A 27,457-nucleotide genomic window follows, 5' to 3' on the forward strand; every position below is an offset into this window, starting at 1 on the left:
CACCCAGTTATTGCTAATATAATCGAGGACCCTAGCATCCACCGTTTGGATAATCTCTGGATTTTTTGACAATTAATTGGTAGAGTTAGGAAAATGTGGGTATTTTCAGCAATATTTTCATGGAATATAAATTGCATCATTACTTTGTATAGTTTAATCCTCTCCTCTGCATGTGTCACGGTTAACCAAATAATGCATTCTTAAAATTAAGCTTTAGAAGGAACTCTCGTAATTGGTAAGTAGTTTTGTTTCAGTCTACAGTGCACAACATTAATCAGTATTACTGACATGATAAAGCCATCATTTGGGCATGGAATTTCTCCCGGATTTCGAAATTTACGTTTCTGACAGAGAAAGGTCAGAGCTAAATGCTTCCTTGCAATTATATATTAATTTCAGGAGATTTTCATGTTTGACGTGTAACTTTATTGAGCACTTGTTTTTAGTCATTTATCTTTTGATTTCAGAGTAGTCATTTCTCACAATCTATACCATGCTGAAGAGGGCCATCGTTTGATTAAGCATATATTTATTTTATACCTTTACTTTTCAGTTTAAAAACTCTGATTCTACACCTTAGCTTACTTCAGTACTGTTAAAACTCTGACTTCGCTATACATGTTTTAAGTTGAGCAGTTAGCAACAAATAGATTTGTAAAGTATAGTGTATAAATCTAAGATTAATAATAGAAAACTGGGTCCTACCTTTAAACCAACTACAGCTTAGTTCCTGTTTCCAACCATTTGATTTAGTATAAAGAAGGCCACCATAATCGCAAATGGATTGTTGTAAGTGTATGACTATATTAAATTATAATTGTAATGTAGAAAGTCACTTTTCTAGAAGCAATGTGCCCACCTGCTGCTGATTTCAGCTATTCTGATTGACCAATACGTATACCTGTCTCAGAGCCTCTCAGCACGAGTACCCTGGCAAGTGCTCTACAGTGCTTTTGGAACAAGTTGCTCTCCAGCTGAGTACTGTGGTCGATTGGAGATGGGGTTTGTCCAAAGTTGGCTGCCTTCTAAGATTAGTGAGTACTATCTCTAGCACTGCTGGTTGAGTAGACTTCCTACGTGCCCTTGTTGGTGGATCCATGTAGTCTGTCATGAATGGGACCATTTACTTACGACAAAGCATTGTGGGGTTGGGTGTGTGTGTGTGTGTGTGTGTGTGTATGTGTGTGCGTGTGCTTGCGTGACCTTGCTTTAAAGATTGTGACCTATGGCATTACCACTGACCATACCTGAACAAAAAATAAGCTACCCACCTATATACCATAAAAAGCGCTTAAAATAGGAGCTGAAGCCTAGCGCCATCTGATTTGACCAAATAACTTCGAGAAATGCACTTTCTCAAACAGTAATAATATATATGAAATAGACACGTTAGTGATAGATTCCTTACCATAGAATATTCCCCAGGCGTCAAACTGGATCCGGAAAGTTTTGCTTAGCAGTACACCTGCGCGTCGGCAGGTGGCGTCGTGTGGCTCGGTGTCCGTCACTGGCGTTGTGAGTGCAGAGATGACGTCACGGAGGGTATGTAGGCGCCACCCATGCGCGCTGATGTCCGTTCTTTCTTTGTCCGCGCCGAAAGCGCAGATCCGGATTGAGCACGTACCTCAGTAATTTTTTTGACTACCTTTCTGAGACTTTTTGTCTCCGTTTCTTGTCTCCTGGTGCGCGTAGGGATGCCCGGCTTTAAGTTCTGTGGGTCGTGCCGCCGTAACATGTCAGTGGCAGACCCTCACGATGTGTGCCTCTACTGCCTGGAGACCGACCATGACTCCTGAGTCTGTCGAGCCATGGCCCCAAAGGCCTTGCGAGAGCGGTGCCGGAAGTTGCTGGAGGTCCAGCACTCCTCTCACCGCCGCTCCAGGTCTAGGGGCCGTTCGCGGAAACATAACATTCGCTCCTCGGGCATGAAGTCTTCGCCTTCAGATTCTGGTAAGCGGCGCCATAAAAAGAAGTCAAAGAAGCATGTTCGCTCTCCGACGTCCCCCGTCGCTCCCCGGAGGCAGACGAGGGGGACAGGGGCTCCGCTCCTGCGGTTCCTCTGGAGCCAGGGAGTCCCGTTGGCCTACCTGCTATACCCGGGTCCGTCGGCGACTCCCGAACAGATGCCAGAGTTTCTTGCTGCCATAGTCCGCCGGCGCGGCTTCGGGCCCCATGGTCCCGTGTCCAGATCCGGTTGGCCCGGCGGCTCTGCCACCGGCGCCACAGGATCCTGCGCCACCGGCTCCGGCCCCTGCGCCAAAAGGTGCAGTGCTGCCGGCTCCGGCCCCGGTGCCGCCCTTGGCTCTGGCCCCGGAGCCGCCCTTGGCTCCGCCATAGGCACCGCACTGGGTGCTGTTTCTCCCACCCCTGCCCTGGTTCCCGAACCATTTCGTTCCGGCCTGGGATCCGAATTTGGATATGGCTCCGGCTCGGCCCTGGCTGGCGCCGTTCCCGATGCCACCTGCCACTTCTCCGGCCCTACCGCTGCAGCCGGCAGTGGGATGCCGAGCAGGATTGGGTGGACAACCTTCAAGGTGCGGGCGAACTTGATGCATCTTCTGACCCGGGGTTTGCCTCTCCTCCACCTTCTATGGAGGAGGGCGCTTCCTACACCATGGTTCTGCGTCGGGTTGCAGATGCTCTCCATCTCGACCTCCCTACGGTGGCCCTTAAACCAACCTCCTTACGGAAGTGCTCCAGACGGCGTCTACGTCGTCGGAGCCGCTGCTCCCATTCAATGAGACCCTCACCTAATTCCTCCTGGACACCTGGTTTCGTCCGGCCACGGCCGCGCCGGTGGATAAAAACATCGCTAGGCATCATCACCCTGTTCCTGGTGATCCTGCCTTCTTGACCACTCACCCTACGCCTGAGAACCGGGTCATTCAAACCTCGACGTCGCAGAGTGCTTTTCTCATGGCTCCGCGGATAAGGACTCTAAAAGGCTAGACCAATTTGGCAAGAGGTTGTTCTCCTCAGCCAGCTTGGGGTTGCGGTCGGTGAACACCGCCTGCTTGTCGGGCCGTTACTCCCACGCAGTGTGGGATTCTGTTACTCAGGTCTTGCCTCAGTGTTCTGAGGAGGTCCAGGCTGTCCTTTCCCAAGCCATTGCGGAGGGTAAGGATGCGGCGAAGTTTGCCCTCCGGTATGGTTTGGACACCGCTGATTCGTTGGGCAGCGCAATTTTACGACTGTGGCGTTGCGGCCCCATGCCTGACTGCATTCCACTGGGTTCTCACCCGATGTCCAAAGCTCGCTCATGGATATGCCCTTTGATGGCTCCCGCCTCTTTGGTGATCAGGCCGACTATGCCCTGGAGCGCTTTAAAGACTCTTGTGCCAGGGCCATGTGTTTGGGTCTTTACACAAAGAACCATACCACGCCTGGGTTTCGTTCCTTTTGTGTCCAGGGCAGGGGCACCCAGGCGCGGTCTTCCAGCAAGCCTTTGCAGAACCAGCCTCAGCGCAGCCGCGGCTGTGGATTCTGCAGGGGCGGGTCTGGTAACCAGCGCGCGGGTCAGTCCGCTTCCACCCCCGCTGCTTCCGCCTCTAAGCCTTCCTAATCCGAGCTTCAGAGAGCACCCCACGCTTGTGGGTGGCAGGATATGCCACCACCTCTACCACTGGTACAAAATCACTTCAGACAAGTGGGTGCTGCAGAAAATCAGCCGAGGTTACGCACTCCCCTTTCTGTCCTCTCCTCCGGCCATGCCACCTCGGTTCCACCGTATGTCGGGGGATCATTTGACTCTTGGACAAGGGGGCCATCGAGAGCGATCCCGGTCGGGAAGTATGGAGTGGTTGTTATTCCCACTACTTTCTGGTCCCCAAGAAGGACAAGGGGGGCCTGCGCCCCATATTTGAACTCCGGGACGGCAATTGCTTCCTCGGGAAGGAAAGGTTCAAGATGCTGACTCTGGATCAGGTCCTGACTGCCCTGGACCCTGGAGACTGGATAGTGGCGTTAGACTTGCAGGACGCTTATTTTCACATCCCCATCCTGCCGTCCCACCGGCGCTACTTGCGGTTCACGGTGGGCCAGGAGCATTTTCAGTTTGCCGTGCTCCCCTTCGGCCTTACCAGCGCCCCTCGGGTGTTCACGCAGGTGATGGCGGTGGTGGCAGCTCATCTGCGCAGGTCAGGGGTGTCAGTCTTCCCCTACCTCGACGACTGGCTGTTGAAGGCAGGCTCGCCCCAGGCAGTCGTCACCCACCTCCAGACTACGGCCAACCTCCTGCATTTTCTGGGGTTTTCCATCAATGTGCCGAAGTCGCACCTGAGTTCCTCTCAGAAGCTCCCCTTCATCGGAGCGGTTCTGGATTCAACGCTGTTTCTGGTTTACCCTCCCGAGCAGCGAGTCTGGGATATTCAGGCTAATATTACGATCTTTCAGCCTCTATCCTGAGTTTCGGTCAGGAAGACCCTCTTGCTTCTGGGCCTGATGTCCTCCTGCATCCTGTCGGTGACGCATGCCAGATGGCATATGCGAACTCTGCAGTTGGACCTGAAGTACCAGTGGGTGCAGCATCAGGGCAACCTGTCCGATCACGTCCAGATCTCGGAAGGCGCTGCACGACAGCTGCAGTGGTGGCTCACAAATCGCGATTGGGTCAGTGGCAGATCCCTCTCCCTTCCCCAACTACAGCACACAGTGGTGAATGATGCGTCCCTCCTGGGATGGGGAGGCCACATGGGAGAGGCAGAGATCAGAGGCCCCTTGTCTCCAGCGGAGTCCCGGCTCCATATCAACCTCATGGAGCTGCGGGCGATCCGGCTTGCACTGAAGGCATTCCTTCCCTCTGTCCGGGGAAGTGTAGTGCAGTGCCGGTGTTCACGGACAACACCACTGCCATGTTGTATTGCAACAAGCAGGGCCGGGTGGGGTCGTGGCCCCTATGTCAGGAGGCTCTTCGCCTTTGGACGTGGCTGGAACATCAAGGCATTACCTTGGTGGTTCAACACCTGGCAGGTTCTCTGAACACTAGGGCGGACGAACTCAGAAGCCGGTCCATGGTGGATCATGAATGGCGGCTGAACTCTGACGTGGCGCTAGGTCTCTTCCAGCAGTACGGAGAGCCTTGGTTAGATCTATTCGCCACGAAGAGAACACGCAATGTCCTCAGTTCTGCGCAATGGAATTTCCAAAGCGGCACTCGCTCGGCGACGCTTTTCGTCGCAAGTGGAGTTGCGGTCTATTGTACGCCTTTCTGCCTATACCACTGCTGCCCAGAGTGCTGCAGAAGATCAGGCACGCCGGGCTCAAGTCATTCTTGTGGCTCCGGACTGGGCTCGATGAGTATGGTATCCTGAGCTACTCAGAATGAGCATTGAGCCCCCGATCCGTCTGCCTGTTCGGGAGGATCTTCTGTCGCAGCAGCAGGGCACGGTCCTCCACCCGAACCTGTCCAGCCTCCACCTACATGCATGGAGATTGAGCGGCGACAGTTGACACCTTTTGATCTTCCTCCCGAAATCTGTGATGTAATTCTGGCAGCCAGGCATCCCTCCACCAAAACAGTATACTCCTGCAGGTGGAACAGATTTGTACATGGTGCACAGCGAAGGCTGTGGATCCCCATTTTGCCCCTCTTTCTGAGGTTCTTCTGTTCCTTCTCTCTTTGGCCCAACAGGGCTCTGCTCTGGGCACTATCAAAGGTTATCTTTCGTCCATCTCTGCCTTTCTACGGCTTCCAGATCAGCCTTCTCTTTTTAAGTCCCAGGTTGTTAACCGTTTTCTAAAAGGCATTACGCATACGTTTCCACCCGTACCCTTCATAATGCCTCAGTGGGAATTAAATCTTGTCTTGACTTTTCTGATGTGCGCTCCCTTCGAGCCCCTTCATAACTGTCCTTTGCGTCTTCTCACCTTAAAGACTGCTTTCCTGTTTGCTATCCCCTCTGTCTGAAGAGTGAGTGAGCGCTAGGCTCTTTCTTATAAACCTCCTTTCCTTTATATTCATCAGGACCAGGTGGTTTTAAGGACCAGTCTTTCCTTTCTGCCAAAGGTTGTCACGTCCTTCCACATCGGGCAGACTATCACTTTGCCCACCTTCTTTCCGCATCCTTCAAGGGAAGAGGAGAGGCTCCACCGTCTAGACCCAAAACGTGTTCACACATTCCATCTGCAGTGTACACAGCAGTTCCGGGTGGATGACCAGCTTTTTGTTGGCTTAGTGGGTGCCAAAAAAGGTTGGGCTGTGCACAAACGGACCATCTCCCGGTGGGTCGTTCTGTGCATCAAAGCATGTTACTCCTTCGCCAATAAGGAGCCTCCTGTGGGGCTGCGTGCCCATTCAACCAGGGCAACTGCAGCCACTTCTGCCTTGCAGGACATTTGTCAGGCAGCTACGTGGGCCTCGCTGAACACGTTTACCAAGCACTACTGCCTTGACAGTCAGGTCTGGAGAGACGGCTTATTTGGCCGTTCTGTGCTCCGTGACTTTCTGATGTAATCTTGTTCGGAGACCCATCACCGGGGTTGGTATTGCTGTGGTATCTATTCTAAGGTAAGGAATCTATCACTAACGTGTCCCTTTCAAATGCACAAGTTACTACTTGTGTAACTATATATCTGTAAGAGACATTAGTTAGTGATAGATTCCTTACCGTCCTGCCCATCCTCCTCATTCTGCAAACTGATTACTAAGGTAAAGGTCATCTCTTTTAGGGCCCTAGTTATATGCACCAGTGGTCGGTATCTTGCATGGCTCTGCGTTTCGGCGTGGAAAGTCGTGTACAGAACTGACGCCAGCGTGCATGGGTGGCGCCGAAGTACCCTCCGTGACGTTATTTCGGCGCTCACGATGCCTGTGACGGACGTGGATCCACACAACGCCACCTGCCAATGCACACAGGTACTGCGAAGCAAAACTTTCCGGATCCAGTCTGACGCCTGGGGAATATTATAAAGTAAGGAATCTATCACTAACTAATGTCTCTTACAGATATATTGGTACACAAGTAGTAACTTGTGCAGCTGGCATTAGGGTACAACCAGAAATGCTGTAAACATGGGATTCTTCCCACGAGCTTAACTAGACCTTAGGGAAGCGAGATTTGAACATCATATGTCCAATCGACCTGACACCAACTGTTGCTTTTGGAGGCTATAAAGTGGCTGTTTGCAACAGGGTACCAGGTTTATCTTTGACTTCAAGTGGAAGCTCTGAACCCCAGCACATAGGAGTGATTGGATCAGAAGTAGGACATTGATTGCTATTCCATAGAGTGGAGACTGTGCACAAAAGTCTACTATTACTGCGGCGTGAAGGGAGAAGATCACCCTGCGTATTTAAACTGCTTAAAACTTGAGGCGCAGTTACTTTGAACGCTGCTGTTAGGATGGTTATCTGTACGAGAAGCCTGGTTGAGACTGTAGTTTTGTTACTACTGCTCCCCACCCCACAAGGATCATCACCATCAGAGAAGGAGGCTGTCCAGCTATTCCTGTATCTCACGGTTAGAGAGGTCTTAATTGTTGTTGTGCCTGCCATGTGGGGTATGATAGAAGATGAAGGGGCAGACTGCTGAAAGGGGTGGGTGGAGCACTGGATAAGAGCTACTCTTGCAGCCAGAACTCCTCTTTGCCTTCTATAAGCTCTGGGAAGTTATTAATGGGCACATATGTTGAGTCCATCATCAGTAGACCATAGTGCACAGGGGTTATAATTCCTTTGTCAATTTTGATCTACAATGGGAAGTCTGAAACACTGATATACTCCTGCAGCCATTTTAATCCTTATTGAATAAGAAATTAATAATGGAAAAGAAGTTTAACAAAGTGGGTTTGTGGCCACCTCAATTGTTAGCTGCTGTAAGTTTGACCAATGCAGTATCTGGCTGTTTAATCACTGGATAATCCTCTGGCTAAGTGTTCTCTAGAAGCCTAGTGGTAATTTAATATATGGGTGATAGTCATTTCAACTGGTTCTTTCCTTTCCCACCTCAAAGAAAATGTGGATGCCAGCCTTGTATACCGAATTTAACCGAGAAAAATAATCTAGCAATGTCGAGTTGATTTGCCTCTTCAATAGAGTTAACACAGTCGGAGGCCATGTAACTAATGGCAGATTACCATTTCCCAGCTACATTCTTAATGGTACATTGTTGTTCAAATTGCTGGAGGAAGTTCAGTCTTACCCCTTTTCATAGAGTAACTTGGTGCTACAAAATAATTGTTAATTCTATTTCGAATATCCACTTGAGAACTTTTGAGGTCAGAAATCATATCATTGGTATAGGCTGATAATTTTGCTAACTGGGATCCTATTTGAACTCTTGGATGCCTATGTTATTTTTAAGTGGAACAAGGTGTTTTAAGGGTTTTGGGTACACTAACACCCTTCTCAAGTTCTTTGAAACAGGCAAACATTTATTATATGGTTCCATTCACACAGGTGCAGACCAAAAGGTTTCAGTATAAACCGATTAATAAAAGTAATGGACCAATGAAAAAGGTATTAAAGATTAATAAAAAGTCAGTAATACACATCTTTCTGATGGATACATCTGCGTGTGGATTCCTCACCTTATGAATATCCCCTGCGCCAGCATTCTGCAGAAATTTTTCCTAGCTCTCCACGCCGACGAGGTTGTTACAATGCCATAGCTCCGCACGCGGTTCCGCATGACGTCACTGGAGCCATAATAGGACCAAGTCGGCGTGATGATGCCAGTTCCCCTTTTTCCGCGCTGTCGACGCTAATGTTTTTTTTCTGGGACTCTCCATACTTTGACTGGATACTTTGTATTTTCGTTTGTATCTCTTTTTCTCTTTTGTCCTGTCTGCCCCGAGGAAGTCAGGTCTTAAGCCCTCTAGGGAGTGCGGTGGACATATGTCAATTACTGACCCGCATGAAGATTTTCTTTGGTGCTTATCTTTAGACCACAACGTTGAGGGATGTACTTCGTGCAGGGTGATGAAGCCGAAGGCATTGAAGGAGCGAGAAGGCAAACTTTATATGGCCAAGGCAAGAAAAAAAAAAAGAGGTCGGAAAAGGTCTTAGTCTCCAAGAGGAGACATAAGAAGAAGAGGAGACAGGCTTCTCGACGCCGATCTTCGAAGGCTGTGGTGTCGGGCTCACCTTCTCCTGTTCGTCATTGAGCAAAGGACTTGGTATCTCCTTCAGTGTCTCCTCAGGTGACTCCGGCTCAATCTCCTTCATATAAAGGTATGCCGGAGCAGGCATCGACGCCGAGATCCTCACTGGCTCCAGAAGGTGTATCGAATACTGCTGTAACAGAGGTTCTTTCCGCCCCGGCTGTTCCACCTGCGGCTCCAACTCCCGAGGTATCTCAAACCGGCTTCATACCCGCAGTTTCCGATACTAGGTTCGGATTCCTCACATATTTTTAATGCGATGTATGGCGTGTTCGCCTGGGCCTCCTACCCCTCTGGACCACCTTAGGGTCCCATGGGAACTATGACATTTAATCTGGGTGTGCCTCACTAGTATCCTCAGGGCCCACTTTATGCCGTTCATGCCAGGTACGCCGTCCGGGCACCTTCCGGCTCCGAGGATGTCGAGGCCGTATGGTCAGTCCCTGGCTCCATCCCCTGAAGCTTCTCGAATTCGATCGACACCGGCTACTGCAGTGGATCCGTCTTCAACGCCACTCCAGAAGCCTTCGACTCCGCGTGTGGCACTGCCGACGCCGCGACCCAAGATGCGCTCGAGAAGAGAAGCGTAGAGGTTACTGGAAGAGGAGCAGTACCAGGCTGAAGAGAGGGAGAAAGGAGAAGTGTATGACACAGCAGATGTGTTTGAAGACTTGTGTGAGGCAAGTGTACTTGACACTTCTCCGGAGTGGGACTTTGCTTCTCAAAAAGCTTCCCCCTCGAAGGATGTTGCTCCTTATCATACGGTTATTAAAAAGGCTGCTGAGCTTTTGGATTTGCAGCTTTCTATGGCGGAGTATAAGCCTAATCTTCTCACAGAAGTTCTTCATTCTCCATCTTCGGTGGTTGAACCACTTTTACCATTTAATGATGCACTTGATGTGTGGGGCATTCCTCTTTCGGCTCCTGCGGTTTTGAGGTCAGTTTCAAGAAGATCCAGACGTGCTCCTGGAAATCCAGTTTTCCTTTCATCTCACCCCTCTCCTGAGAGTCTGGTGGTACAGGCTTCTTGTTTGAAGCAATCTACAGGCGCGTTTTCGCAGGCTCCGGCAGACTGTGATTCCAAGAAGTTATATCAGTTTGCGAAGAAGGTCTTTTCATCAGCCAGTATGGCACTGAAATCTACGAACGCCACTTGCCTTTTGGGCAGGTATATTCATGCCTTAATGGAATCTGCTAAACAGCTTCTTCCTAAGTTATCTGAGGAGGACAGGGGTAATCTGAGTGAGTTTTTGGTGGATTCTCAAGCTGCAGCTCGCCAGGTTATCCAATCTGGCCTGGATATGGCGGATTCTGTTGCCAGAGTAATGGGCTCGTCCATTGCGACAAGACGGCACGCAGGGTTAAGATCTTATGGGTTCAACCCGGACGTGCAGTCTGCTCTTCTTGATTTGCCATTTGATGAGTCCTGGCTTTTTGGTGAAAAGGTGAACTCTATTCTACAAAGATTTAAGGACAGAATTGCAACTGCAATGTCTTTGGGTCTGCAGACTCAGACAAGAGGCTATGGATATAAACGATACCGTGGCTTTGGGAAGTTTTCCCATCATGGGTCCAAACAGCCTCAGCAACAGCAGCAGAACCCCTTATATAAAAGCTACAGGAGTAAAGGCAGAGGTCGCTTTTGTCGAATTGGGTGTCAACCTTCTTCCTCCTCCTCTACCTCCCCAACCCCTCCTGGTAATGCGGGAAACCAGCCCTAGATACGCCATCTTGGATCCTGTAGGTCCTGTGGGAGGCCAGCTTACCCATTTTCTTAAAGATTGAAAATTGATCAATTCGGATCTTTGGGTTTTAGATCTGGTAGAAAATGGGTACGCCCTTCCCTTTAGGGAATTCCCTCCTCCTGGTTTTTCAATTGACCATCTGATTAAAAAAGGTCGGCCTCCCTGTTCCGCTCGTACTTCTGCCGCGTTAGTAGGTCTCTAAACCACATAAGGAGGACTTTCCGTTACTTCCATTGATAAGGGCAATATTGCCTTTTTAATACTCGTATCCTTCGAGAACAATTATAGACCTCGGTGGCTCCCTTGTACATATACACATCAAAGAGACAGAATAATCTCAAGGTGTTTAACTGAAAGTACATCACTCCCATCAAACTAATGAAATTAGTTTTGAGGAAATTGATAAAAGTGCTTCAAACTGCAGTGGAGCTTGAATGAGAAAAATCAATTATTCTGAGAAAACTGTCCTGATGAAGGTATAAAACATTTACCGAAACGCTGCGTCGACAACTTGTGTTTTCTGTTTTTAATCTTTTTAATATGCATATATGAATTGACATTTTTTTAATTTTGCTTTACGGTACTTCTGTACAGAATTTGTATTGTTATTGAATAAACCATGTAATTTTAAATATCACTGTTTATTGATCAGTATATTGTTTTAATTGGTCATTATGAGTATGTAATGCTGCACTTTTGGGTTGTGTGAGGTCTGTGGATATTATAAAAAATTTCCTTGAGTTAAAAACTATATCCAGATATAAGATTGCAGGGACTACTTTTGTTTCATACGTATCTTTCTCCTTGTCCCATATCGAATTTTTAAGGAGACCTCCCTTTCTTTTATTTGTTAAAAGGAATAAGGCAACTCTTTGTTCCTTGTAAACTAAGATGAAATGTTGCATGCACTAATTTTGAAAGCAATTGTTGGATACCCTAGAGGCAGTACTCAAGAAGGAGCTATTCCAGTACAGCACAGTGATCAACATTATTGCAGGCTGAAACTTGGAGAAAAGATACCTGGAGATCAGTCAAAGTTTATGTGGCCAAACAATGTTAATCTTTATCTGAAGATTTATCCCTGTGCAAATTGCAACCCTCCAATCTGGGTTCTAAAAACCTTTTGGTTCTGACATCTGGCAGCATGCTTCACAGCAGGATTGGTTAAGTCAGTTAAATTATTGCTGCTATGAAATATAACAGTTGTCTGAATGTCATTTGTCAATCCAGGTTAAGTCAACTCCTCCGTCCATTTCTATGAGATTGATACATTGAGTATGATTAAATTTAACAATAGTATCACATTTCTGATGAATATTTTTAACTGCTGAATCCCTTTTTGTGTATGACTTCAAAGCTATATGCTTTGCTACTAAGCCAATTGTTTAAAATATAAAGAATGGGCTTTGCCTTCACCCCGAGGAGTATTACTCTCTCACATGATGCTACGGGCTGCTTGGTGTACCATTCCACCTTTTGTGGAGTTTTTGCACTACAATACTTGAAGGACTAGGTTACATCTCAGAAGTACACTAAATTATCTAACATTAAATTATTTCTTGCACAGATGCAGGTGGTAAAAGAATTCCTGACACTTGTCAAGTACAGTTTCTTCCATGGTTTTTTTCTTTGTGGTAAACTGCATTTATTTCTCTAAAAGGGTTCTTTCATCTGAGCACTTGTAGTAGCGATATATATTTTTTTATACATATTTATTTGCAGTTAGTAATCGGAGACATAAATAAGCAATTAATCGGAATACAATTATCATTAATATAAATGATAGATACTCGTCTATTAACTGGCTTTTCGAGGGTAAGGGCATGCATAGCCCTAGTTCCGACCCCATATTTTATAAAATTTCCTTAAGGCTCCTACTCTTTGCGAGTATAGCTTTTCATTCACCTTGATACGAAACATCTTAAACAACCATTGCGAAAATGTTGGAGGGTCAGCTCCTTCCATCTCTGCAAGATCAGTGATCTAGCAACAAGTGATGCAATAAAAACATAATGTTGTTGTCGTATTGGTAGGCCAAGTGTATTTGTCATTTCGAGAAGGGCCGTACTTGGTTTGGGCTCTAAATGTATTTAGAGCTTGTTGTTAAGCCTCTGATGCACTTGGTTCCAGAATTTAGCTAAAACCTTTCATGCGAAGCAGATATGGAACTAGTCCCCTATAGGAAACATGCTCCGGAAATGGAAGAATACATTTTAGAGAGTCAAAAAGGAGTGTAGTATAGTTGCCAACTGGAAAGAAAAGCCATACGTTTAAAAGTAGTGCAGCTTATGGCTTTATGGCCCAGATATTATAAGCTCTCCAGGTTTGCAAATCCAGCCTACAACCAATAGAATTTTGGATAATTTGTAAAGTTTTTGGCGCAGTTTAGCCTGAAGATAGCTAAGTAAAATTGTATTCCAATTGCCTATCCCCCGGCTTTCTTTTACATAAAAATTAAGACTAGTCAAATTTACTTGTGGATCTGCGGAGCCTTGAGAACTTCTTAAAAAGTTCCTAAGCTGAACAAATGAAAAAAATAATGAAGATGGAAGTCCTGGATAGGACTGTTTAATTTGATTCCAGGATTTAATTTGATCTCCTACTAAGAGATCCCTTAAACAAATTACTCCTAATGTCTTCCAAGCTGTTGTATTTCTTTAACTAATTTGAAGACCCATCCCCCTACTGTGAGAGATTCGCATTTCTGGATAAAAAGAGATAAACTATTATTCCTGCTTCAATTGAAGAAACGTATAAAAAATAATTTGAGGTGTCTTATATCTACTTCGCTTTGGGAGCATCGGAATTTAAAAAAAAAGGACAAAACATACTGAAGTATTTGGTCTACCTTGTTAAAACATTTTGGGGGGGACTTTAATTAATAAATTTGAAAAAACAAAGAGAAATAAAGCCAAAATCATTATTTTTACGTTGGCAATCCTCCCTATTAATGAGAGTGGTAAATTCTGCCACTGCTTTCACAGATTTCTAGCCTTCATAAGCGTGCTTTCATAATTAAGCTAGTTTAGCTGAGAAGGGTCCTGTGTCCTGTGACCCATATATCCCTAAATATCGAATTGGGCCGGAAGTCCGAACCTGATTATGCATTTCTAACAGAAGGACCTGGTCACAGCAGTTGAAGAGCAAGATTTCAGATTTGGAATTATTGATCTTGTATACCCCCAGGTCGGAAAACAATTAAATGTTTTTAAAGGCATTCAAAATGTTGTGCATGTCCATAGACGGATATAGAATTAGGTCATCTGCAAAAAGTTTTAGTTTAGGAGTGCTCTGATTTGCGGGTCCTGTCATAGTAAAAATGCTAGAGGTTCTATAAATAGCGCAAAGAGCACTGGAGACATTGGGCACCCTTGCAGAGTACCTCTTTTGATTTGTAGTGTTCCAACAGTTTGAGAATTTATTATGATCTTTGCTTGAGCATTAATGTAAAGGTTGTTTAGTAAATTTATAAATTGTAAGGGAAAATAAAATTTTCGTAAAATAGCAAACAAGATTTCCCAAGGATCTAAATCAAAAGCTTTTTCAGTGTAGATAATGATTATAGTAGCTTCTGTGTTTTTCTGTATATAGTAATCGATTGCCTGGACTAGAAAGTTGGTATTACTTGCCAACATTCTCCCAGGCAAAAAACCTGACTGATCTCTTTGGACCACTAATTGGGCAGCAGTAGTTCTTATTAGTGCCATAATTTTGGAAAACAATTTGTCAGACAGTCAGTCAGAATATCTTTATTCGACTTATTACAAGTCATACAAAGAAACAAAACAATAAAACCCTGAGAAGGGAAATATACATAATTAACCCTTCAATAACCTAAAAACATCAATCTAAATACATATTAAAAATACTATATACAAGCATAAATAGAAAATACATTATACAATTCATATCACAGAAAAAGAAAAACATAACAACTTTAAAAAGTTAATTTTTAAGGCGACATTTGGCCCCCCCTCTTTACCCTCACAGCGGCCACTAAGAAGTTAGCAATACAGAAAGTTATACGGGGATTTGTCAGGAGTTGTAAATAAAACAACGCCGGACGCACCTGAGTAAAGCCTGCTTCTTTCAAAATAGGGAGCAAATATTTTCTTATCTGCTCATGGTATAGGCTACAAAACATAATGAAATGCATTGTGTCCTGCACAGAAAAATGGTCACAACTGCATGGGGGGGCTAGGTCTGGCTTCTGCCAAGACGTAAAAGAACCTAAATAAAAATGTAACAGGTTAAACCTAAATTTAGTTAGTAAAAACCTGTGGTAAGGGACTGTAACAAAAGTGAGATAGGATGCAAGGGAGGATTCGCTCACCAAAAGATTGTGAGCCTTAACTGCTGGCTTCTGCATTTCAACTTCCTCACGGCGCGTTTCCTTCATAACCCTGAATGACTTTTTTATAAGGTCTATGTCCAGAGCTCTAATTTTATCTGGGCTTAAAAAGAGTTCTGGGAGGCCCAAATCAGTGAATGTTTTAATTAGATAGGCCAACCATGGGATGCTACTATATTTATCAAGTGATAAAACATCCTTCAATATTATGTGGTTCAAAGGAAGGTCTTCGTTCAACCACATTTTCAGCCACAGGGTTAGGGGTGCTAAACTCAATGAGTCTGACAGGTAGGATAAACCCACCTCTTTATGTATGGAATAAGTCGGAGTTGACTGGGGGATAGAGAGAAGCGATCTTATGAATCTATTTTCTGCCCTTTGGATGGGGTCAAGATCTACATACCCCCACAAAGGGGATCCATATAGTGCAATAGCAACAGGCTTGCACTTATAGATCTTCAAAAGGGCTTCCATGGGCCTGGCTCCCAACCTGCCAGCAAAGCCCAAAAGCGCTGAGGAAGATCTAATAACCGCAATCCTCTTTGCTCTGATCTGTGGCCCCCACGTTCCATTCTGGTCAAACAATACACCCAAATAGGGAAATGTGGTTACCTTGGCCACCGGGGCCCCTCTGCAAAAAAATGATTTATGTCTTTTTTTGAAACGCTCACGGCCCATAACCATAGTATGTGATTTAGAGACATTAACCCTAAGGTCTAGGTTATCCATGAAAGAGCCAAAAGCGTCCAAGAGGCGCTGCAGACCTACACCGGTACGGGCAATCAACACGGCGTACAGGAGTGCCGGGATGTGGACATCTCCTGCACGTGGCACATCCGCGTCCTGGTCTCGCAGGTAATCCCCCAGGCCATTAATATAAATGGTAAAAAGCGTGGGCGCTAAGATGCAGCCTTGCCGAACCCCTTTTAAAGATTTAAAAAGTGGGGTGCATCTGCCATTATTTGACACTCGGACAGCTGCAAAAAGCTCCTGATGCATAGTAGCCATAAACGTGACCAAAGCTTCATCAATACCCATCTCCAAAAGAATTGACCAGAGTTTTGCCCTATTAACGAGGTCAAAGGCCGAGGAGAGGTCCATAAATGCCAAAAACACAGAACCCTCCTTGGCCACCGTATACTTAGAGATGAGTAAATGCAGATTAATACATTGTTCGATGGTCCCTTTTCTCTCCCTAAAACCATATTGCAGGTCAGACAGCCCACCACAGCCCTCAACATTCTCCCTCAATCTAGATAAAAGGACTCTACCCAGAATTTTTATCGTTGAGTCCAAGAGGGATATGGGCCTATAAAACGCGGGGTCGTCCCGCTGACCTTTATTTTTAAAAATGGGGACGATGGTAGATCTGGCCCACGAGGCGGGAGCTGGGTTACCATTAACTGCATTGAACACATTTGACATAACCTCAGCCCACAGTTTAGGAGAGTACATAAAAAAGTCAGCAGGGACTCCATCGGGGCCAGGTGCCTTATGTTTGGTGGTTGCCAAGAGAGCTTTCTCCACTTCTTGGGGATTAAAGATGATAGGATGAACATCCACATTGGGTAGTGGACCATTTTTACAACCATCTTCATCACCCCCATAAACATTTTTAAAGAAGGACAACCATTTATCATCTGTGATCACGCAGTCCATGGGTGCATTGCTGTCCTCAGAGATAATGGGCTGTTTAATGATCTCCCAGAATTTCCTGCTATCCTTCATCACTGCCGCCGAGAGAAGATTGTCCCATGTTTCGCTTTTAATAGTGTCTTTACGATTCTTAATGGCTGACTTATAGTTTTTCCTTAAACTCGAGATTACAACTTTATCCCTTGGGGCATTTTTTAAAGCTGCCAACAGTTCTCTATGGGCTTTCGAGCATGCCGAGTCGAACCATCGCTTGTGACCTTGTACTCCCTGGATTGGTTTCGCTAAAAGATCCTTAGATACCTGGTTACAGATTGCCTCATAAGCTGCTACTATGTGAATACCTTGCGTGCCCGGATTTTTACAACGCTCCACATGGTCTTTGATTTTAGGGAAGCATTTTTCATAAAAATTTTCCGGGATCACTTTAGCCCACTTCACTCGTCGGTCTTGATCAGTGGTCCTCAGTGGATGTGTCGCTTTTGATATCATTGGTGGCGCCCCCATCTGAGCACCCCAGGCCACTTCGAGTAAAACTGGGTTATGGTCACTATAGTGTGTTGCAACTGTGCGATAAGCCATGGTCTGATTTAAGATCCCTGGTGAGACAAAAATGTAGTCGATCACTGTGCCATTTTGGGCGCCGGTAAAAGTTGGCAATCTCAGGCCACAATCAGGTTCGTATAAGTCATAGTTAGCCAACAGAACCTCAAGCTCCTGGCCCTCTGCAGAATGTTCAAAATGGGGTCCCTGTAAGGCCGCATCATCAAACTCATTTGTGCTTCTTCCCTTACATGATAGATTACATAAATGAATATTAAAATTGCCTAATAAAATAAACTCAAAAACTAACTCGATATTCTGTACTGCTTTGTTTAAAATATTATCCAAACTGGAGATATTGCGACCGCTATAATCACTATTCCCTGAATTGTAGAAATATACATATAAAATCCTACATGTTTTATTAATCACCCTTTCAACCATTAGTATATTGTCAGAATCAGTACTAATCTGCCTGTAGCTTCCCACTAAGTCTAACGCAAACAGAATTACCAATCCACCTTTTGCTCTGCCCGCCCTGCTAGCCACTGCAGGTTTGGTAAAGCAGATGAACCCATCCCACCAAAGATTGTTGGATGTGTCCCAAGTTTCTTGCAAGGCGATTATATGATGCTTAGTGACAAAGCTCAACCAGGCATTATCCTGACGTTTTGCAGCTAAGCCTGCTACATTCCAACTAATAATCTTGCACGAATCAGTAAATGGCCTTAGTTCATTTGCATCCTCTAAATCACCCTCGACTGCTAGTTGCAATAATGGGCCTTCGCTTGTGCCAACTGGACACGGGCTCTGTATGCCCTCTCCCCACGTACTCATATTTACAGCAGCCCCAGTCCAAGATGGAAGCAGTTGCTGTACAGGATTCATTAACGCCTGAGACTCCGATGCTACATTGGGGACAGAATTAATCAAGTGCTCAAAAATGTTTAAATCTCCACATTTTACTAGTGAGTTGTTCAACACCTCCCTATCCAGGTCAGTTCCTGGTTCGAGTCAGTCACAAGTGTTCAGGTCGGATAAAGGGCCAAACCTGTTTCCTGTGGCAAAACCCCACTCAAAAGGAGTAGCCACCTGACCCTGTCCATATAAAGCTGGGTTCCACATAGGTTGTGGGGTAATAGGACGTGTAAGAAAATGGTCGTTTCTCAACCAATGTGTGGGCCTATTTCCCCGCGCACTATGTTCGTAACCCATAAGGCCAGAACCCCAACCATTAAACCTTGGTTCATGTGCGAGGGCTGGCCTGTTATTAAACTCTTTCTGGTAGTTGAATCTTCCTGGCTCCCGATGTACTAAAGGCTGAAACCAGTCATTAAAATGTCGAGATGTGGTGCCCCCGCCCCAGCTACTGGGATTAGTATTTCTTTTGTAACTGGGGATAATGGGTATGGTAGCAAGCTGAGTCTCATCATAAAAGAACTTGAGAGTAAGAGGAACTATCGAGCCACTACGGCGTTGGGGTGGGAAGACATTATTCACAATTTCTGGAAGAACCTCAGCATTGGCAAAATTTAGAATGACACAGTCCCCCTGGAACTTTTTTGGCTTACTGCCAATCCAAGAGACCCTCCTAGTCATAACTATATCCCCTGCCAATTTATCGAGCCCTTGTTGGGCCATATACATATTGTTAGAGAGCCAATGTAACGCTTTATCTTTTAGATCCTGATTGGACTCTTTTTTTCCTTGTGATAGAACAGGCACATTCGCCAGCACCAGCACTACTGGCGAAGCTTCCACTATAAATTGGGCTGAAACGTCCTCTTGTTGCGCAACCACTGTAGGACCAGTGGTGCTGTTTCGGCCGTCTCCATTATCTACAACAGTATCCTGACCAGGAATAGGTACTGACGGCAACGCTGGCAAAAGCAGCGGCCCTTGTTGAATGGGTTGTAGATTACTTTCGGTTGGGGTAACCTCCACGTCTGTAGATGTTAAATTTGTGACGAGAGAGGATAGATTCTCTACCTCATCTACTAATTTAGTATGTACCCCACCCAGTTTTTTGACCTCAGATGTTAATTTATCTAGTTTCCCGATCAGAGGTTTAATTATAGTCCTGATCTTGATATCTATCATTTCTTGAATCCTATTAAAAAGATCATCATCGACAATGCGTTTGGACTCTATATCAATATCAATGTTGGGCTCTACATATTTCCCCCCCAACCTAGTGGGTGGTGTGGCGGGTTTTTTCCTTCCTGATTGTTTCCCCCCCCTCTTTGCTGGAAGTCTTCTACAAGCTCTGACAGCCCGTATCGTAGGCTGCAGAGATTGTGGGTCTTCCTCCGTGACAGCTGGCTGTTGGTTCACATCAATAAAAACACTATCTGATAGATCTATTAAGTCAGTTCTATCTGTTGGAAAGTCAACGTCAGCAGCAGCTGCTACCTCAGTGCTATTGTTTTGAGGATTAGAGTCCGCAGAAACTGACGGCGGTTTTTCAATGAGTGAATCCGATGTCGCTGTACTTAAAATACTTGTAGAGGGGCTATCTGTATGCAAAATAGGTGATTGACTTAGGCCAAGAGATTGCCTTCTCTTATTGTTGATATTACTGACCACTTGTACCAGGTATGAGTCAATATTATTCACTGCCTCAGCTGGGGCAGGGATCAGCTTTTTCCCCATAATTGAAATGGTAATTTTAGACGACCTCAGGGCTCAGTTCAAGTGAGTACAGTCAATGTTGGCAACGATGTGCCGTGCAAGTCAATCAAAACCTCCAGTAATGGAATGGGAGGCCAATGCCTCTGTTAACTTTTATCAAATAAAACTAGCTGGAAACAGTACCTTATAAACTGTATAAGAGATGTCAGGGGGGTGGCCCAGCCCAGCCTTTTCCAGCCGATGAGGGCCGTAGAGGGCCCGCCCTTTGCCCGGGCTTCGCCCCGGGCGTCCCGCTCGCGTCCCGCGAAGCTGGTCCTGCGGCGCTTTATTGCGCCTCCTTGGCGCCCTCGCGTTGTCAGAAACGTGCGCCGCCGCGTAGGCTGCCGGGATTCGTAGTCCCGGAGCGGCGGCGCGACCAAACTGCAGGAAAGCTGACTCTTGGCGGTGGCGGCGTGGACCGAGGCCGTCTGGCAAGCTGCGGCGTGTTCAGATAAGTGTCCGTATCTCAATTTATAATCTGCGTTTAGCAGGCTGATTGGGTGATACAAGCCCAAATTATCGTGTGATTTTCCTTTTTTGATAACGCTTATAATGACTGCCTCAGAGAAAGATTTAGGGAGATGGCTTCCTTCTATTATCGCGTTAAATAACTCGACTAAGATTTCTGTTAATTGAGGCAGAAAAACCTTATAAAATTTGGTTGGAAAACCATCACAGTCACATGCTTTCCCAGCGTTATTTGTCGAAGTCAAGATACTTGCTGGGTCATGGATAGGAACTTAAATACGTGTGCCATATGGTTTCCTACAACTGTGCAACACATATTTACTTGGAAACCCATTCTTTGGCTTCGGACAAATATTTAATAAGAGTGCTGACCACATCACTGTTCTCATTTTTATTAACCCTTTTAATGCGTGCAAAATTCCCGGCTGTGCAACGCACACGCCACCCGTAGCGTCGGACGGGCCACGGCCGTCCGACGCATCCAAAGGGTTAAAGCCATTATCATAATTTTCACTTAGGCTGACAAGTTAAGTCCTTCTTGGCTTTCAAAGATGTAATAGGAGCAGAAAGAAACATGAGAAAATGGAAAGATCATTTGAGTCGAGTTCCACTCCAAGTCTAGGTATGTAAGTTCTGAACGCCTTCTGCAAAGTGGGATTCAGCATTTTCCCCTTCTGTGTGAAGTGCTTTTTATTTTTTCCAGTGAGATGTTTCCTTCCATGGTTGTGAGTCATGGCATTCCTTTGCAGACAAGTCACTCTAGGGAGTACTCGCCTGGTAGTTCTTCCTTAGTGCATCTCTCTGCTCCCTGTCTTACAAGGCATGTCCAACTCCTACTGCTGCTACTGAGTTTTATTGTGATGTGGAGTGGAAAAGCTATCAGATAGGGACAGTTGTAGGGAGAATAGAGGCCTAACAGGACTAACCTGCTGTGACTTGTCCTATCTGAGTGGCTCCTGACTCTTATATAAAGACCAACCCCTGAGCCCCTCACCCCACAATTGATGTCTTTAACTACAACAGTACAATTTCTTAAATATTGAAGGTCTTTTATTACTGTAGTTTTTTTTTAAATTAGGTTGTTTCCCCCAAAAATATTTTTTTAAAAAAAAGGTTGTTTCCCCTATCAATAATAAATTCGTTTTTGACTGATACAGTTTTTGTTTTTTTCAAAACACATTTTTATTAGGTCGTAGGCAAAGCTACTTCATTTCTTACAAAATAGTTACCGAGTATAACAGCCTGTAGTGTAGCTCCTATTTTCCCAATAGGCTCTGCGCATTGGAATAGTACCTACAGCAGTAAAGGCCTAGGCCAGACGTTAACTAGGTCTACTACTGTCGATACTAGACTTAATTTTTGGGTTTGCCAGCTAAGCTCAGAGTTCGCTAGAAACTTTCTCGAATGTTCAAGGAAGGAATTAACTCCCCTGATTAGACAAGAAGGGATTTAGTTTCTGACAACCATAGAACATGACAACTTTGCTCTCCCCTAATCAAGAGTCAATCTCGAGAGTCGTGTGAGCACAAGGCAATTATTTTACTCAGTCAGTACGTGCATTCTTAGTCTCATCAGAATGTAGAGAAAAGGAAGAGACGGGCGTGTTCAATAAAAGATGTTATTTATTGATCAGTCTCTTTTCTCATACATGAGAAATGGATCGATATTATTGCAATACTTATAGTTAAGTAAAGTGCATACATTAAAAGCAATAGTATAAAATAATACTGTAAAAACATTGATATGGTTTCTGAGCCATATGATGTTTAGAATGATTAAAATATATTTACATACACATATACATTTTGACTAAACGTGCTCAACTGGTGTTTCTAAATACGCCTACCCCGTGTACCTGACCTAAGTCTAATGCGTGGGCGGGAATAGAAAGTTACAGTTTAAGTTAAGTTTGTTTTTGCCAAGTGAATAACTAAAGAATTCTCTGTGAGGGGTTATTCAGTTCTGTACCTGGAAGTTAGGATGAATGAGGAATGGTATCTCTTTCTCTGCTCTCGATATTCCAGGCTGCCTGCGAGGGCTGCCCGAAAGCGCCGGTGCTGGGTCTCTCGGCTTGAGATAGCAGCGCGTCTCTCAGCGCGTCAGGAAGGCGGGGCTGCGCCAGCGGGGTCTGCTTCTGCTCTCGGCTTCGGCAAGTATGGCTGCTCCGTCTTGTCACCACGCGTGTGTTTGCATAGGGCAAGGTCGGCAATATTTATACCTTAAAGGTGCCGAGATTGACGTAAGGATGGACATAGATACGTCAATAAAGATGTCATACGACTTGCTCGTTAGCACATTCTTTACTAAAGTTCTCTGTGAAATCAAAACAATGGCCGCACGGATTATCCAGGTTGTCATAGGTTTGATTTGTTATGAGAACGTCGTATGCCTTATCAGGGGCTGGAGGAATGTCGCTTGTCTAATTAGATCTCAAGCGTTATGACCTAATCAGATAACACGTTCCTGTGCCGTAGTGTGACTGCGTCAGATAACGGTATCTGCATCATGGGGGTTTTCTTGCCTCATGGGCTGACTGTTAGTTAACTTGATAGTTAGTTTAACCAGAATAGGGTCAGGAATAGGGGGACTGATTCAGAACCTATAGAAATACACGACAAGCCAGGTGTGTAGCAGCAAGTCTGATGACTTCAAATGCAATAAAGCAACATTTACAATGACAACATAAAAACATAGCAAGCCTAAAAACATCAGCTCGGAAATGTATAATTTTCAGTGCCATGAACATACTAAGGATCTAGCCATCCCTTTCATAGAGTGTACTTACACATGATTTAGTCCACATTACCATCCTCATTATACATCTCATTATCACAGTGGTTCTGCATATGTAGTTAGTGGTGGTGGGGGGGGGGGTGTTCCAAAATTAGGCCTCTATAGTCTGCCGACAGTTTCCAAATTGGATGTTTCTGTGGGCCTATACACCAATCCAAGCCTGCCTTCCAGGCTCCCAGCCTGGGTGGAGCCTGGGCTTTCCATGCCTTCGGTATGTCTCTCTTAGTCTGGGTAAGACCCAGGAACAGTAGATGTATTTTGTATGGATTTCCTCCTATGTCCTCCATGATATGGAGTAGCACAAGTTTTGGCAAGAGCATATCCCAGCCCAGTACTTCAGATAGGCAGGTTGTGACACCTCGCCAAAATTTAGTGAGTGCAGTGCATTTCCAAACTGTGTGGATGGAGGAGCCTTCGCCTGCACCCCAACAGAGACATGCATTGGAAGCTATCACTCCGGCCCTTCATAGTCTGTGTCTGGTGAAATAGGCGCGATGTAAAAAACATTTAAATTGAATTAGTTGTAAGTGGGAGGCTATTGCAGTGCCCCGTGGGGATTATAACGCTTCCGTCCAATTGTTATTGTCGAGGCGACCAAGCTCTGTCTGCCATTTATCACTTAGGGAGTCTAACGTGGTGGAGAGATTAGCTATCGGGAATTGGTAAACCTTTGTGTTATTGTGGTCTCCCAGATCACCCATGAATACCTTTGCCTCAATTGGGTTAAACTCCGACAGAGATTCCAAGTGCATAATATACGGGGATAGAGCGTGGCGAAATTGTAAATATTTATAAAATTGTGTATGCTGTATATTAAATTCCTCTCTAAGCTACTGGACGGATTTTAGGGTAGTGCCCCGCATAACTACACCTACAGTAGGGATGCCAATGGCATCCCAATCTGAAATCCCAATAAGGTGGACAGCTGTTAGTCGACCCCCCCAGCCGTTAATGGAACCCAACATCCCATTCTGGGCATCGAGCCCTTCCACACCTCAATAACCACTTGAGTAGCGGGCGGGAGGCCTCGAAGAACCCGTGGTTTATGTAAGAGTGTATGAGGTAGCATTTTGCCGATCAACCACTATTCTGCACAATAGGCTGGGTCACTTCTATTCCCCAACCACCTATCATTCAAGACCAAGAGATGTAACGCTGCATAGTACGACTAGATAGCAGGGGTTGTGATCCCACACAGTGTGTGGACTGAGAGCATATTTTAAGGGCAACTCTAGCAGTTTGATCACCCCAAAGAAAACGACTCAGTCCTGAATTAATTTGGCAGAACCACAAGGGTGAGATCCGAAGGGGTAATTTTGCAACTGATAAAGGAGGAGAGGGAGCAACACCATCGTAAAAATTGCAACGTCCTGAGTATCGAGAGAGGCAGGCGTGCCCATGACTTCATTTCAGTCTGGGATCGCTTCCATACCGGGATGATATTTTTCTCCTGGGATATAGATGGGCAGGAAGATAGATATACTCCAAAATATTTAAACCTGGTTGTAGCTAGTGTTACCGCTTCTGCCCAGGTTCCCATTTCAGAGTCTCCTTGTAGGGGCCACAGTATAGATTTGCGGGTGTTCAGGTATAAGCCAGAGATTTTCACAAATATTTGCATTATGCGGAGCAGCCGAGGTCCCGACTGACGTGGTTCTAAGAGAAAGAAGAAAACGTCATCCGCATATAAGGAAATCCGGTCTGAAATCTCTCCCTGCCACTTGAACCCCTTAATCTGTGCATCTGTTCTGACCCAGGAGGCTAGAGGCTCCATGCCCAAAGCAAGTAAGTATGGGGATAGGGGGCATCCCTGGGGAGTACCGCTTCCTATAGAGAAAGGGGTCGGAGACCGTACCGACCACTTTAACCAAGGCAGTGAGATCCGTATACAGCAGCTGGATGTATGAAAGATACTGAGGCCCAATAGTGAGTCACAAAAGAAGGGTGAATAAATATGTCAGCGAGTTAAACGCCCTGTCTATATCTGCCAGTTAACGCTGCCATGCCTTCCAGATGGTCAACTGCTGCCACTGTATTATGAGCACGCCGAATGTTATGTCAAGTAGCTCAATGGGGCATAAAACCTGCCTGGTCAGGGTGTACCAAATGTGCCATATGTGGCAGGAGACGATTTGCGAGGGCTTTAGCCAATAATTTGGCCTCAATATTTAAAAGCGAAATGGGGCGGTATGATGCATGCTGGTCGGGAGATATGCCGGGCTTGAGGAACACCGCAATTTCAGCGTGTCGCCAATCAGGTAGGAGCCTGCCCTTATCAAGTGCTTCATCTACTACCGCAAGATAGTGGGTTGTAAGTTGGGACTGAAAGATCTTGTAAAATTCGCATGGGAAGCTGCTCGGGCTCAGCGCTTACCCCATGAGCAAGTCAACCAGAGCCGCCCCCAGTTCTTTACTCAACTGAGGGGCGTTCAGGTCTGCACGCGCCGAATCTGTGAGAGTCTTTGGGGGCTGATTGTCTAGAAAGCGTTGTATTGTGGATTCTGGCAGGGCATCTCGAGTGTTGTACAGCTCCACATAATAGACCGCAAAGTTAGATGCAATTGGGACAGGGTCTATGAGAATTTGGCAATCTGTGCCCGGAATACAGGGCGTAGTTGGTGGGTGAAGTGCATATTGACACAGATGATGTAAAAGAGAACTTGACATATCTCCCACTGATAAATTCTGCTGCTGGAGGCCAACCACGGCTGTCTGGCCTCATTCCGCAATGTCTTAGCATACATATACTGTCGTTGAAGCAGTTGGTGATATATCTGTTTCCCGCCATCCCCCCTACTGCATTCCTCTAGATCTATGATCTGTGCCTAAGTCTGGAGCAGCGCCTCCCAACGTTTCTTACGCTGGGCCGTGTAGAAGGATATATCTACTGATACCGTTTTTGTTTTGTAAACTGCAGACTTTATTTGGTTTATTAGAGGCTTCCACATTGATGGATAATTCTGATGGTATATTTTAAATAAACTCCTAAATTTCAAGCTAAATGCACTATGAACAATATCCTAAGCACTGACCAATTTCTGTGCTTGGTTTGCTCTGTATGTCACTGAAGGAATATGCATGAAATTAATCAATAACCAGACAGTCTTTCCACCCATCTGTGAACTACGGTGGGTGCCCATAGATTTTTTACCAATGCATTTTAACACTGTAATCTTCTTCCAATAATACTCACAGCATTTTAATTGGTCTTATTTGGAATGCAGTAAATAAAGAAATGACTGTTACATTAGCAAAGTCCAACTCCATACATTGTGAGCTGTTAAGCTGACAGAGTGTGACTCTTTAAGGTATGTTTGGTGCAAGTTAGTTTTATCTCTAGCCATTTAATCTGAAATTGTTAACCAAAAATTTTGGTCGTGTGTAATTTGATTATGTTCAAATCGCTTGTCTTCATAATCAGGCAAAAAGAAGGTTTCCCCGGATAAGATGGCAGAGATGCAGGCAAAGATTGACGAGGAAAGGAAAGCGCTGGAAGCTAAACTAGACATGGAGGAAGAAGAGCGAAACAAAGCCAGAGCGGAACTTGAAAGACGAGAGAAAGACCTTCTTAAGGCCCAGTTAGTATTACCTTTTTGGTTTTTGCCTACATTCATTAATATTATTTGGTATTAGAATGTGATGCTATGTTTAGTTATATTTCATAATATTGTTTGCACTCTTATTCAGATTAATTGAATGGGACAAGTTAAGTGACCTTTCCAGGGTTCAGAGCTATTATACACTATATACAGTAATCCTGATTGAGTCTGTCCAGCAGAGCTGGCTGATTGAGTTGGAGCTTGGTGCAAAATGCACTGCATACTGCTTGCAAAGTATTGGTTACAATATGCCTCAAGTATTTTTGGAACCAGTAAATAATTATTCAAACCTACCGATGTACAATCTGACCTACCCGTTTATTATTGAGGGGGTAGGTCTCAAATTGCAACTCGATAGCCTGCTGGGGTCAGCAGACCACCATGTCTGTGAATGGCATTCAATAAAATTTACTTTTTTAAACACAAGCCTGTTTTCATTAAAGGACACAGGGCTGTTTAAAAAAGAGAAGTTTACTTTGTTTTAAAATTGTGAGAGCTGGCAGTAACCCTGTGGATCACTACCTACTCCAAAAAAC

General features: G+C 45.3%; 1 protein-coding gene across 2 annotated transcripts in view; it reads left to right on the forward strand.

Annotated features, from left to right (window-relative positions):
- KIF3A (kinesin family member 3A) overlaps nt 1-27,457 on the forward strand; it is a 302,929-nt gene that overhangs the window by 143,635 nt on the left and 131,837 nt on the right. For both annotated transcript variants that reach the window (XM_078684196.1, XM_078684197.1), the window contains one exon: nt 26,744-26,900. In XM_078684196.1, coding sequence (XP_078540322.1) covers nt 26,744-26,900 — 157 coding nt within the window. The remainder of the gene's footprint in view (nt 1-26,743; nt 26,901-27,457) is intronic.

The sequence above is a fragment of the Lissotriton helveticus genome, chromosome 3_2 (genome assembly GCF_964261635.1).
Source record: "Lissotriton helveticus chromosome 3_2, aLisHel1.1, whole genome shotgun sequence".
Classification (NCBI taxonomy): Eukaryota; Metazoa; Chordata; class Amphibia; order Caudata; family Salamandridae; genus Lissotriton; species Lissotriton helveticus.